At 46.3% G+C, this 14,861-nt stretch overlaps 1 protein-coding gene and 1 long non-coding RNA gene across 2 annotated transcripts; one reads left to right on the plus strand and one right to left on the minus strand.

The window, feature by feature from the left end:
• Window positions 1-2,146: 2,146 nt before the first annotated feature.
• Tnp1 (transition protein 1) lies at window positions 2,147-2,771 on the minus strand. Its single transcript, XM_048459380.3, has 2 exons — window positions 2,591-2,771; window positions 2,147-2,407 (listed from the first exon to the last, which is right to left on the minus strand). The coding sequence occupies exons 1-2, from the start codon at window positions 2,727-2,729 to the stop codon at window positions 2,379-2,381; spliced, it is 168 nt and encodes a 55-aa protein (XP_048315337.1). The 5' UTR covers window positions 2,730-2,771; the 3' UTR covers window positions 2,147-2,378.
• Window positions 2,772-2,848: 77 nt separating this feature from the next.
• On the plus strand, window positions 2,849-11,478 carry LOC148123262 (uncharacterized). The gene is made up of 3 exons (XR_015737430.1): window positions 2,849-2,976; window positions 4,202-4,298; window positions 11,300-11,478. It is a non-coding gene; the product is annotated as an uncharacterized LOC148123262 (long non-coding RNA).
• The last annotated feature ends 3,383 nt before the right edge of the window (window positions 11,479-14,861 follow it).

Consider the following 14,861-nt stretch of genomic DNA (forward strand, 5'->3'; position numbering starts at 1 on the left):
TATTCTGGGTGCCTCTACCTACTTGCCCTTGCAACACAGGCCAGGCACCATGCCAGCTCTTAGATGTAACTGAGGCCAGTCCACCACTGTTCCCCCAGCCAGAGCCCACACCCTTCTCTCTTGCGAGACACAAAGGGCTTCTGTGACTCAAGCAGACCCGGGTGCTCATCTCCTGGTTGTATTGCTCAATGTGGTGCGCAGTGGATGATGTGGTTTCCATTCAGTCCCCGAGGCAACTCTCTAGCTAGACCTACACACTTATTTCGCTCAATTTGTAGACCTGTGCGTGGAGATTTCAGGGTTCATCCGGTTCCTTTTGATGCTCTGGGTAGGTGTGAGTTGCTGACTCTTAGGATCCTCATGCTGACCCCACTGAACAGGTGACAAAGCTCGGAGGAGTTGAGCAACTTCTAAGTGTTGAGCGGTTAGGAGAAGATCTGCCCAACTAGGCTGGTGCTGTCAGCTGGTCCAGAGGTCTCCAGCATCTTAGGCTGTTATGCTCTTGTCTAAACATGCCCATGGCCAAGGCAATTCATAGAAGAAAGCTTTTAATGGGCATCCATTAGCACACAGGCATGCATGGTGCCAGAGAAGTAGCTTTACCTGAGAGCTTCAAATTTTGATCTGCCAGTCGGGACTGGGAAAGTGACTGGGCCCTATGGGCCTCACACCAAGCCCCAGTGACATACCTCCAACAAATCCACACATTTTACAATAGTCGCCAGTTAAAGCTGATAAGGGCCATTCTCATTGGAATCACGCACCTCACTCACCGCCTGGCTTCCATAGGCTTATAGCCATGCCCGTCAAAGCAATCACATACTATCACATTCCGAAAGGGGGGAGAGGTGGGTGGAAACTGAACCAAAGCAAAACTAAGAAATGAAGCCACTGGGCGGTGGTGGCACATGCCTTTAATCCCAGTACTGCAAGGCTTGTCTGGTCTCCAGTGTGAGTTCCAGGACAGGCCCCAAAGCTACACAGAAAAATTGAAGAGCAAAAACAAAAACACTTGATATCTTTGGATTCCCAACTAACATTTCTCATGGGTCGGCCCCGCAGTCTGCAGCACTACTTGGCAGGTCTCCTTTTGGCATCTCCTTCATACCCGGTCCAAAGTGACTGTGCCATGCTTGGACATGCACTAATCCATACTAGATGTAGAGACGTTATTACAGTCAAGGTCACAATCCCTGTGTGATGAGTAGATAGCCAGGTGTGGTAATCTTTAGGGTTCAGGGTTCAACTTGATTTGACTCTTGGAGGATTTCCCTCACACTCAGCAACTATTTCTAGAACTGGAGAGTCAACTAAATAGGGAAGCTCCTCCCTAGCTCTGACCATGGGGTTTGTTTCCAGACACGGGAATCGATTCACCAGAGCTACTCAGAATCTGCAACTGGAGCTAAGGAAATGGGGGGAGGGTGTGTAAGATACTGTGCCAGGTGTCCAGAGTGCCCTCATGATCTTTGCCTTGGATCCAATGGGAACCTGGAGCTGATAAGGCAAGCAAGCCCGTAGGCACACAGTATTGCATTCAGAATTGGGGCCAGCTCGCCAACTTTCTTCCCAAGAGGTCTTTCCAGGTTGTTCACCGCCCAGAGCAATCTTCAAGCAGCTGCTCCAGTGTTGGCCTTCCCATTGCCTCTGCACATGTTCCGCCCAGGGCCATCTGAAGGATGCTAGGAAAACTCAGGGTACCCCGAGACCACTTAGAATGTCAAGGTGATCTAGAAAGGCCCTTTTTGTGGCCAAACACGAACAGCAGGACATCACCCAGGTGGTGTGAAGCTGTTCCAGTCCCAAGGCAAGAGGGAAAGGACAGAAATGTTCTGAGCCTGTAGAATTTCTAGATGAAGCCCAGTGACTGTATCCACAAATCTACATACCTGCCATGCTGAGTTGGGATGGGTTTTAAGTACAGTTGAGTTGGGATGGAGTTAAGGTGGGCTTTTAGGTCTTCTCCCTTTTTGATTTTAAATCAAGACTTAACACAGTGCATTCCTTGCTACCCAGGTAAAGGTCCAAATCTTGAGTTGACCACATTCTGGGTAGGCAAAGTTGGAACATATGAACCAGAGGGTCAGGTCTAATGGTCTTACCTCCAACCCTGCGCAAGCACAGAAACCCAAATATTTTCCAAGAATTTCAGTTTTCACAAGTTTATTTGTTTTTCAAAATGTTATTGAGATGTTGGGGAGAAACAGCCAACATACATTCCTTACTTCATCGCGACTGGCTTGTACCCAGAGAAGGATCGATAAGGATCTTCTCTGGCTTTGGTCTAACTTCCGATCTCCTTGGCAGTCCCCCTCTGTTGTCCCCAGTTGCTGTCTGGTGTTGTTGAAGTCCACCAGGGCAGAGCTCATTGTGCCGCATCACAAGTGGGAGCGGTAGTTGCGACTTGCTGTGGGGAAGGACAGATTAACAACAGGAAGACCTGTTAAAACACACTCATTGGCATCCTTGTCCCTAGGAACTCAGCCTCGCAGCCCCAGCATCTCAGGCTGAGATCGCTGGTTCTGACCGAGGAGTGCTTCAGGAAGGCCGCTGGGAGAACATATCCCTGAATATGTCTCCCCACACTTACCATCATCGCCCCGTTTTCTACTCTTCAGGCAGCCCTTCCGGTATTTTCTCTTGCTGCCTCCTCTCTTGACACCCTTGTGAGGAGCTCGGTTTTTTCCTCTCCTCATGCCATGGCTCTTTAGCTTGCGGCTGGTCGACATTGTAATTTCTGCCAAAATGAGGGCCTTTGCAAGGCCGGCAGGGCCAGGAGTCCCTGTATTTAAGGTCTTATCCATTGTGACTGCAAATGGGTGTGGCTTAGCAGCTGGGTGGGGCTCTCTTGTGATGTCACTAGCTTTTGCTACACCTGGTTCATACATATGAAATAAGGCAACCTCTTTGGTGCAGCTCAAGTCTGGTCCTCAGTTTTGAGACCTCCCCTGGTTTTAAGTTAAAGACTTTCAACAGGTATTGAACCACTAAGTCCCACCCCTATAGTAGGCCTGGGAAGTGTTTTGCCAGTGCTTATTAAAGCATGTCTCTTGCCTGCAGAGAACTTAAAAGTCACTTAGTGTGGATGTTTGTGTGCATGTGTGTGCAAGTCTCACAGCTTCTGCAGGCAGCAAATGTATTTCCATAAATACTTGAGTCTAGGAGAGCTGATTCAGTGTGATCCCAATGTTTTCTTCCCAAGCGCTTTTGACACCAGGGGCTGGGTAAGTCTTGGTGGCTTTGGGATCTTCGGTGCTACCCCTTGTTTCTCTACCTGCTTCAAACCAGTAGAACCAGAACCCTTGCAGATGTGACAGAGATCTCTCCAAAGGTTTCCGCCTGTCTGTCTGGCAGTTTGGGATGCAGAAACACCATCATGTTAGGCACAAAAATTTGCTTTTGTAAGATATGTCGGTCACACATTCGGGCACTAGGCAAATAGTAAAAAGACAGCCTAAAGCCGAAGTCCTATGTGCATGGAACTTTCAGCCTAATGGCTGAAATCCGTTAAACCACTGATCAGGCATCTACACAAATCTGTGAATTCTGTTGAGGCTGTGGAGTGGGTGGTGAGTGACTAGGGGAGCCGAATGAATGACAACTCTGGACTCTAGCCGTGGTTTGGGAGAGAAGAGCAAAGTGGCTTAGCTGTGAGAGGGAGAAAGGGTAGTTGGGACAGAGAACTAGAGAAGGACTGAGTCTTGGAGATGGATTGGATGTGGGAGGTGTCAGGGAGTGGCCTGTTCCTGTAATGCAGTGGCCTGGCTGCATGAGGTTAAGCGGGATCAGATTTGAGCTTGTGAGTATCACTTTGAAGGGCCTTTGTGGCTTCTAAGCCACAAAGCTCAGCCGGGCCTTGATTATTGCCTATGTGAGTCACGAAGACTTATCCAACCTTTTAGCCTTCCTTTATAACTCATATCAAGTCTAGCAGAACAAATTTCCACGGACACTGAAAGTTCTTTCTGTCTCCACCACCCCTATCCTCCGTCAAAAACTGGGTAAACATGTAGCAGAAGTTGGTTGAGTAGGAGAGAGAAGGTAGCTGTACCCTCTGCCCCGTATTGCTGATGGTTATAGGTAAGAAGACGATATGTTTGAATGCCAGAGTGCTTGAGTGGCTTAGCTTCAAAGTCAATAGCCTGTTGAGTCTCATCACGGTATCCTCTTCCTATTTGGGACACTTCCTGGTGTGCTGAAGGATGATTTGGCAGCTGATTGTCTCTCAACCTGCATCACAGTGTAAAGCACTCCTACCTGGCCAACATGACTTTACGAACTTGTTCACCGATTCCTTGGTGAGTGTTTCCCCCCACAGAGAGTGTGGAGCTGTATAAAACAGTGTTCCACCTTGCCCTCTATAGCTGAAGCGCCTCTGTCCATCCCAGTCCCTCTGCCTTTTTTCTCTGACACACAGGCCCATGGGAACACAGGTCTCAAAGAAGCTGGAAGGTGCAGTCTTGCTCACCACCACATGCAGCTTGGCAGTCAATGATTCTACCACAGAATGGGGTCTCAACGCACCGTTGTGGAAAATAGTTGTTAAAAGAGGAGAATTTAATTTTCTTAAGTCACCCTAGTCTTCCCATTTTGTCCAACAACTCGAAGGAGGATTTCACCCACTTTTCACATTCTCATTGCCCTCTGACCTTTATTCAAAGTCTATGACCCTGTAATACTGCCCTTCAAGTCAAGGCAATGAACTATGTAAAGCCCATCTTGTGCCTGGATTGCCTTGTAGTGTGTTAAGCTGATCTCAACAGAAAGCAACCCGTCTTGGTTCTGGTACTGGTTGGATTTCTCAGGACTTTGTCTCTCTTGTTTGCTAATGAGCATGTGGAGTCAGGTGACTAGGTGGTCACTGTGATGGGTTGGTGACAGTGATGGTCCCTTTAGGAAATGTCTCCCAACGGTGGGCTTCTTTCTGCCACACCTTGCCTTATCCAATGGGACTCAGTTTTATTTCTTTTTTGACTTTATTATTTCTGATTAACAAAAAGAACTAGTTTCTAGTAGTAGACGACAGAGAGGTGTGGGTGTGGCCTTTTGTTGAAGTGGAACTGTGGGTCCCTTGGAGTAGTTAGGTGAATAGACCTGGTAACTCTCTTTTGAGCTGGTCAGAGGCACTGACCATATAATCTCTTATTTTCTATCAGGACGGCTAGAGTCACATGTGGTACTAGACACTTCAAAATATTATGAGATCAGATAGCCTACCACAATGAGACAGATGTGGTGAGAACAGTTCTACACTCTGGTGCTCTGTGTTCACCTCTGTACTGATTTAAGAAACTTTTCTGGGGGTATGGTCCTGGAGACAAGATATTTCTCCAACTCCCACCTCCCTAAAACCTGCGCTGTCCAAGAGAAGTTGAGGTCACAGGGGGAAAGCCACTGGATTTGAGAGCTGTTGAAGGAACAAACAAAAAGGTTCTGGTTCCAGTTCTCCTTCAGATTCCACACAGAGAAACCGGAGCTGCAGAGAGTTGTATGTGGGAAAGCAAGTCACAGGCTAGGCAAAAGTTGGACTGGTGACCCGAGGGTTGGCTCTTAAACCGTATCTTCTGGGGTGGACAGAGAAGGGTTGGATATCAGTTACATTTGAGTTGCTTTTTCTGCCCCAGTGGAATACGAGCCAAAGGCAATTTAGGAGGAGAACAATGACCTCACCCCTGACCCTTTGCAGGGTTGGAGGAAGCCCCCACCCCATCAAGAACCATCTGCGAACTCAGTCTGCTCTCTCTCTCTCTCTCTCTCTCTCTTTCTTTCTTTCTTTCTTTTCTTTTTGAGACAGGGTTTCTCTGTAGCTTTGGAGCCTGTCCTGGAACTAGCTCTTGTAGACCAGACTGGCCTTGCACTCACAGAGATCCAGCTGCCTCTGCCTCCCAAGTGCTGAGATTAAAGGCGTGCGTGCGCCACCACCGCCCGGCTGCTCACTGTCTCTTTAGGCCGGCTTTTGCTAAGTTTTATTTTGGTGGGGAAAAAAACAGTGAATGTCAAAGCTGCTTCAAATAAAGTAGCAGAGGACTAGCCTAGTAGACCTGGTTCTTCTATCCCTTGGCTTGCCCTATGCGACTCAGATTTTGTTCCTTTTATTTCTAGTAGATGGAAGAAAGTGGATAGCTTCTGACAGCTATTGGAGAGGGATGTAGGCAGGGAGGGAAATAGGGAAGGAGACAGAGAAAGAGAGAAAGAGAGAGGGGGAGAAAGAGAGATTAATTTTCACAGGTGGGTGGGCTGTATGGTGTAGTTCTTAACTCCATGGTAGCTAAAGACTTTAAGGCCACATCTCCCACTGGCCCTGTTCTTGGGAAGGACAAGTTCAGAGTGTGACTGTTGAGGCCATCACATTTCCATTGGGATCCTCTCTCACCTCTCTACACTCTTGATTTTCCTAAGCAGTCCAATAGACATCTTCATAGGGATGGATCTGCCCATCAGGTTGGGACTTGGAGTTTATTAAGAGGGAGAATGGAAAAGTTTCAGACAGCCCTTACACATGCTGGTGACTAAGTCTGAGTCCCTCTCTGAAATTTAAGTCTTCCAGATGTTGACTTCAGCTGGGGAGTGGGGACCTCCTACCCTGTTCACATGGACACCCTGTCTTGTGTACAGCTGCTGTTTTTGTTCAGACGTGCCACAGGTACAGGGACAGGCTGGGGAGGGTGAAAACAGATGAGAAACCTTACTAAGGGCCAGAGCCTTCCAAGCCAAGCATATATCTGATGTGTTCGTAGAGAACCAAGGCGAGAGACTCAGGACAAAGAGTGCTTTTCTGAGAGAAGAGGAAGGACTAGAACTCAGCACACTCCTACCATCAAGTGCTGAGAACACCTTGGTTCTCTAGATGTTCTGCTCATTCACATTTTTTTTCTTCCTGGCTCCTGTCCCATCCTTCCTACAGAATTCCCTGGGTCTTTCTAGAAACAATTGCTAAGTTTTTGTATCACTAATACAGATAGTGAGCAACTAGAAGTTAGGGACTCAGTATCTGTGGAAGATTCTTCTGAGGTCCTTAGCATGTTCATTTTGGGGGTTCCTTGCCTAAAGAAATGTTAAGTAGGCACTGGAAGAGACATTGTTGACCAACCCTTTACTTATCTCAAACCTGAGGACTTCCCACCGCTCCACAGTGTCTTTTCCACTTGGCTAAAAACATGTCCAGTCTTGACTCTTCACTAGTGTGGCAGGATCACGGTGGGAGAAACGTGAAAGGAGGAGAGAGCAGGGAGAAACGTTCTATCTGCTCTATCTAAAGCTGTAAACCAGAGATTTGAAAGCCCAGTTTATTTGGACTTCTGGAAAATTATTTTAATTCATTTTGCTTTCCCAGAAGTCATCACTAATAATAACTTGGATGGTGTGGTTATACACCACAAATTCAAATTTCATGCTTCAGAAGGGTCCAGGTAACACTGACCACTTTCCTGCCCCTACTAACTTTAGCCTAATCTAAAGCATATACGTGTTCTCAGAATAGCCTGACATTGTAGCTTCCTTCTGTTCGAGGCCAAAATCACACCACATATTATGGTGTTGGAAATCTGTATTTTCGATTGTGCATTTGAATTAAATTACCTGGTCACATTTGGTCTGTAGAAACGAGAGTGTTTGGATCTGTCTATCGACTGGAGTAGGGACACTTGTGTTAGGTTTCTAGAAAACACAGGGAACCTAGACAAAGTCAGACACCATGCCCAGAATTGCTCATCCCCAGTCCAGGATCTTGACACGGGCCAGGATGTGCAGCTGAGATGCCTTTTCATTGTCTTTCCTTCCCCTGCCCTATGCATTTTTCTTGCTTCTTTGTCCTCTTTCTTATGCTCCAAGAGCCGTGTGTTGGGGTCCTTGCCTTACTGAAGGCATTCCACCATCTTTTTTTATTTGCCACTAAGAAGGTCAAGATTCAGAGGTTGCCACATGTTCAGGCCAGCACCCTCATAAGTGATGATATAAAGCATTGTGACCACCATGCTGGTGCCAGTGCATCAGGCAGAGGAGGTGCCAAATGGTCCCATGATCCTTAGCAGTAGGGCTGTCCCTAAGAAGTATCCTTAAATGTATCTTTATCACGACTACTACTGGACTGCTTTTGCCATGAATGATATAACCATTCTGACCAGGCTTGTTTTGTATCTCTGACTTCCTTTACTGACTCTGTTCCCAGGGAGAATAATCTGTTTGCTTGTGGCTATAGAATGATGGAGCTGACTCCTTCTCTGCCTAGGTACTGATAGAATTCCCATATGTGAAGATCTCAAAACCATAGGAAGAAAGAGAATAAAGTAACTTGACCATGGTCATGGAATTCTGCAGCTGTAAGCATAGAGGTGTAGTGACATTTTACCCCCGCCCCCATGTCCCTGTGTTGGGAGAGCACATGTAACCTGCCTAGAAAAATCTTTGAAGATTAAGATTTTAGGTAAGAACAAAACATATACCCCATTGTGTTTGAACATGGCAGTAGCTGGATTTTATTGTCACTAAGCTCTCGATACAGGTCAGCCTTATTCTCCTTGGAGGAGGTGTGAGGGGCCAGCATAGCATGACCTGGCATTCTGGTGGGGACTCTGGCACAAACAGAAATGTCTGTTTCCTCCATAGAATGCTCTTCTGCAATGGTGATAGGGACATTTTCTTCTTGCTGTGAGGAAAAGACAAAAGCTAAGCTCTAGACAGTTTCTAGTTAAGGTAGGGGACTTGAAAAAGCCCTTCAGGTAAGCGCACAGGTGTTCTTGGACTATCTAAGGTAGGAGACTCTAAAAAGCCCTTCAGGTAAGCGCACAGGTGTTCTTGGTCTATCTAAGGTAGGAGACTCTAAAAAGCCCTTTCAGGTAAGCGCACAGGTGTTCCTGGTCTATGTGTCACCTCTTGCAACATCCATTCCAGGCAAAGTCACTGCCTCCCCAAATCAATTCTCTTATTCATGGTGGAAGTCAAATCTCCTGGCACCATGTCAAACAAATTTTAAAAATTGGGCAGCAACAGCAGAGTATAAACCTAGGGTCTCTCTGAATCCTGGGGTCTTTGTGATGCCCATGTTTCTGGCCGATGACACCTGCCCCATCTCCCTTCCCACCTAAAGCACTTTGTAGACAGGTACATATGTAGTTGACTTACACTCTCTCTTTCTTCTGCCTCTTGCCTTTCTTCCTTCTACCTTTTTTGCTCTTGCTGAGATTAAAACCTCAGATTGGAAAGAATGAATGACAGAAGTGTAGATTTTCTGCTTTGGTCCTGCTTTGAGAAGGAATCCTGAGAACTTGGATTTAAAGGCTGGGAGATGACTTTCTTGGGGACTTCATTGCCAACGTGATCCTGCTGATGGGCAGCACCGAACTCCTATTGTACTAGGCTTGGTCTCTGAAGTGTTCTGGGACTCCCTTTTTCTTCCTTGTAGTTATTGAATCTGCATTTGTGTTGCCCACACTTATATGGAAATAAATGGTAGCCCACTTTGAAAATCCATGTAACATTCAGATACGTTGTTATAGAGGCTGCCAAAGTTTTTCTTTTCTTTCAATGAAATGTCCTCCAAAAAAAGGTTTAATTGTTTATCACTCTTTGCTTGAAAAATTCAGGAAACCTGCCTAACAATGTAGTTCATAGTCTCCACCTTTCCATCTCTACCCCTCTCTTCCACCTCCAGTATTCCTCTCTAGCCAGGTTTTTTTATTCTCTCTTTCAAGCACCCCCCACTTCTGTTTAAGTGTGTAATATGTAAAGAGTGAGCAAGAATGAGTTCACAGAGAAATCAGTGGTTCTTAACACTTAGTAAATTCCTCTTCTGTCCTCCAAAACCCAAAGATTCCACACATCATGGCTACATCATAACATGAACCCTCCAAAGACGTCTTTTGGTCACGTTTCATACTTATTATATTCTGTCCAGATCTATTTGCATACATGACTTCTCAGATATTGGACTTGAGGTCGAAGCTATATCTCTGTGGGGTTTGAAGGGGGAAGGAGCAAGGGCAGTGTACATCTTTAAATAAAGATGCTAGCTTAGAGCTTTGACTAGCACATTGTCAGGTACTGGAGGAGGAGAGCAGAGGCATTATGGAGGTCCCTAGGGGAGCTACCAGGAACGGTGGATATGTTCTACCTTGATCCGTGGCAGTATGGTCATTGGGTGTGTACCATTGTCAAAACTTCTCAAATCTGTCCTGGAAATATTGTAACTTGCATGTCAATTACTCAAGAGGGTCATTTAAGAATTCTGTATTTTTCAAGTCCCCGCTCAGATTTCCAGAATTAAGACAATGAAACCGATAGCACACGCTTATTGAAAATGCCAGATTTGTGCCTGAAAGGCACAGGGAGTTTTACTTGGTTTGCGTCCTTCATAGAGAGCTCTTAAGTGCTGCACCGGTGACTACCAGGTCAATTTAAGGAGTTCTCAAGAGCAGCTGCTGGACTTTCTCTACATATTCCAGTGCTCTCCCAGCCGCCTGAGCAAGCCCTCATTGTGACAAAGCATTACCAGTCATCAGGTCCCTGACTGGGAGGGTCTGTGTCACGGTCACTTAAAAAGGGGGGGATGGCTGAACTGCTGTGGACTGATGGGCCTGGGGTGAGAAAGAGAGATGACAGGAAGAGCAGCCAGAGGCGATCTCAACCGGAACCTCATTGCTGGCCAGAGCTGGGGACCGTGAGAAGATGGCAAAAGCCTGTAAATGTTGGTGTCCAACATGTTGCATGAAGGATTTTCAACAGAGACACAAAGCAAAGAAATCACCCCAGAAAAGGAACAAAAGTCAAAGGTACCGATGACACTTTCTGACGGCAAAGGGGTCTCTCAAAACCGAGTACCATCTTAGCCAGCTTTCTAAAACAGCACATTCTGATCTAAAGCTGACATGCCCAAACTATGCATCCCTTGATAGTTATAAGTATACCCAAACGCATTTGTTGACAACGGTATCCTATCACAGCATCAAAAGGTTAGGTAGACATCCTTGAAAGTATAGAGCATGAAGCATAGCTCATCACATAGCTTCCAAAATTCTCCCTTAGAGCAATTTTTCCTACATGCCCTTCTCCTTCTCCAAACTACCCAACTCTAAAGTTGCACACAAAGAATCAAATACCTGTCCATGGTCACTGTTTGTGCCATATAGCCTCCCTCTGATCTTGTCCACTCTGTAGGAGACACTGATGCTATCACTTGACCTACCTCTTTGAAACCAGACCTTTGATGGCATCTTCAGGTAACAGAGTTGGGAGGGTTCCGACGCTACGTGAAGAACACAGAGCCCTGCAGGGTTCCCTCACCGCTTTCCCTTTTTCTCCGCAGCGAGCCACACATGCTTTGGCTGAAGGAGCTGCTGGATTCCAAGCAGTACCAAGTCACATTTGTCCCGTTGGGTGACTCAGACGGCAGTGCCTCCGGCTGCAGGCCCAAGACCACCATCATCATCATCGAGTTCGCCTCTCCACCCCAAGGTCTCTAAATAAATCGTTGTCTTCTCTGAAAAAAAATGGTATTTTTTGAGTGTAATTATTGAGCTAAGGAGTAATCTGTGGTCCCCGGAGAACCCCAGCTTTTTTTTTTATGCAATAAGATAGTGGGGGTATGGTAGGTTGAGAGAGAAGCAAGTGAGTCAGAGGAAATACGCCACTTTTCTCCTGTTTGAGAAATTGCTAATGAAGTCCGTGGTGGCGCTTTGGTTTGGGATAAGTTGAGGTGCTTTCTGGCTCTGAGAAGGATTTAGTTTGATAACCTCCCTAAGCCGGGCCAGACACCGGCTGCGGCTGTTGGTGGTGGTAAACAGATTTCCATGAGCTTCTGCTTCTAGCTTTATCTGTTGGCAGCAATGGAGATGTATATTTTTCTTAGAAGAAGACAGGTTATTCCAATTACTATCCCAGTAAAAGTATGAGGCAGAGCAAAGCTTCAATGGGATTACAACGGTATGTGCCTGTTTGGAACACAGGCAAGGGAGGGCAGCGTTCCTAAGCCTCTACAGTGTGCCCCAGGTCTAATGCATGGTGGAGCTCAAATATCTGATAGATATTCGGTGTGCTTTGCATAACTGAATCTTCGCATAAAGGTACCAGGCCATGTTGTACCGACAGTCATTATGAATAAATGGCAGACATTCTGCCAAGCAGAACGGAGGTCATCAACGTGGTTCTGAAAAACATGCAGGGGGGATTTGGGGAGAGAGTTCAGTAGGTAAAATGCTTGCTGTATAAGCACAAGGGTGAGAGTTTGTATTCCTAGAACTCATGGAAAAGGATGAGTGTGTGTGTGGTGGCCCAGATGTAATTCAACACATGAGAGGCAGAGACAAGGGATCCCCAGGCCAACCTGGCTAGCCAGATAAAGAAATCTGACATCCACCTCGGGCCTCCACACTCCACATCTTGTGCCTCACCATCCACGCATGTATACACATACAGGCAAATATATTCACCCCCCACCCCAACCGTCAAACCAGCAAAGGCACAGCTAACCTGTAAGTGTGAGATCTCAGAACTGGAAAAGACCGAGCTAGAAGCTGTATACCAGTGTTCAGCTGACTAAGGTGAATCCCAGGGCCTTGACTCATGTTCTAGGTGGTGATGAGTTCTTGGGCTTCCCTGATGAGCGCTTTTGCTCTTTGGTCCCCATATTTGGTCCCAACATGAGGCATTCTGGAAAGAGTTGGAGAAGGGAAAGGAATATGATCAAAGTATATTATGAAAAGAAAAAGACAAAACACACGATGAACAAGGGGGCTGGAGACACCCTTCAACCGTGTCCCCACACTTGGACCTCTGGCTCCTGGGAGTCTGGATGCTTTGCCCTCCATAATCTTGTGTCAAGAGGCCTAGGAAGTGCTTCTGGCAATTTGTCCCTGTTTTCTTTGAAGATTTTCTTTTTGGATCTCTTTATACAGTGGGCTCCTGCTGCTTGTTCTAAAACGTGGGATGGTAGCTTTTAATGAACAGGGTCATTTGTGTGGGAGTAGAGATGGTTGGAGGGGAGTGGGGCATGGGGCAGTCGAGCCGATGAAAGGCAGAAGACGGCCAATAGACTGTTTATAGGGCGAGGCCTGGTGTGACGCAATACTGCCATAGCATTGCAGTCACATGACCTGTGGACCTCATCATGTCATATGATGCCCTTGGCTTCAAATTAATACTAGGAGTTCGTGAATTCATGTCCCTCATGTCTATCTAGATTTCATTCCTTAAAGTTTTTTAAGGAAGTTTTTCATTCCTTCATTCCTTTGCTTTTTCCCCTGCTTTTCAATATTTTGTAATTGTGCAGTTCTGTGAACTGTCAATACATCTTCAGTTACAACGGACAAGTTCATTGCAGTAACATTCCTGTCTAGCGGCTTAGAGGACAAAAGTCTTCTCTGTGTGCTATGCAGGCCAATACAGGCTAAGCAAAAATCGTTTAAGCTGGTTGCTACCGTAAAAAAGTTAGGTGTTTTTGTGTGAAATGTGTATGGTGGCCTCTTAGTGACCTTGCAAAAGTTGCAGTGTCTGGCAGCACTGGACCCTCACTTCTTGGAGGCGCTGTTTCCACACATCCCTGCCCACAGTATTAATTTACACAGCCTGGCTGGCCTCTGAAGCTATAGTAACTAGTGCCCTAAATCCTGATGGCTGGTACCATTATCTCTGTTGGGTCCTGTCTCATACTTGTCCACATCCAACAACTGGTTAGAGTGAGTTTGAGGTTCCGGGTGGGAAAGTGGAGTGTGTGAACCTGGTAGTGTGAACAGAACAAACACCTTGCCTCGGAGCGTCCTTTCAGCCCACCACACCTTATGAGACTGCTTTATTGGGAGGCACAGTTTGAAAGCCGTAAAGGAAATTCTGGGAGTCCTAACAAAGGAGAAGAGCCCCATCTGTGTGGGTGTGGCTTGGGTTTATGACTCTGGCAATAATCTCTAGCTCCTCCCATTCCTGGCATTCACAGTTATACTCTGATGCATGTAATGCTGTGGTCTCCAAAACATGATCCAGTCTGAATTAGTCAGAACAGCAAGAAAATTGTGTAGGGTAGTGGAGATGCCTCAAATGGGTTCAGGCTTTGTGTGTGTGGGGTCTTTCTAGCATTGTGGGTTCTTGGAGGACAAGGACCGGGTCTGATTTCCATGGATGCCCAGTGTTTGGTAGTAGATGATTCAACAGAATAACTCACTGAATCATTTTATATTCGTTCCCAGTTTATATTCATTCCCTCCTGTCCCAAGGAGAGAACCACATTTCCCTTTTGGGTTTTCTTGCTTGGATTGAGGCATGGAATGGAGGCACTTTCTACTTAGCCTTCTGAGTTTGTGATGCTCAAGGGGATATTATGTTATGACTTAATTTTATCTCACCTGCCAGGAGAGCGTAAGGCAAGGATGTGAGTTCAGGTTTCTTAACGGGAAGTGGATTTCAAGAAGGAGGGAAGGGAGAGGGTGTATAGTACAGAAAAAGAGAACAAGAATAAGTTACCGAGCTGGTGACTGCTGTGGTTGACTAGGGTTCAGTCCTGCGGGCTACCCAGTGAGGGGTTCTGGAGAATGTATAGAGATCGGAACTTTACCCATGATTCTACTTGTTCTGGAAAGTTTCACCTGGGAGTGTTAATTGCCTCCTTCCTTCTGCCCAGCACCTTTGGTAGACCGGATGCTTTGACTTTTGCTGTTACTGTTCTTTTTTCATTTCTTTATACCCTTAACCAAAACTGAGATGAATGTACATCATTTAAATCTCTCTCTCTCTCTCTCTCTCTCTCTCTCTCTCTCTCTCTCTCTCTCTCAAAACAAACAAAATCAGAACTCACTCCCTGTCTCCATGGCATCTTCTGGAGGTAGTGACAGCAGCTTGAGAGCTGTTGCCTTTGAAACACTTGCTTCTGTACACTCTAC

This window comes from Myodes glareolus, chromosome 1 (assembly GCF_982192425.1).
Source record: "Myodes glareolus chromosome 1, mMyoGla1.1, whole genome shotgun sequence".
In the NCBI taxonomy this organism is placed as follows: domain Eukaryota; kingdom Metazoa; phylum Chordata; class Mammalia; order Rodentia; family Cricetidae; genus Myodes; species Myodes glareolus.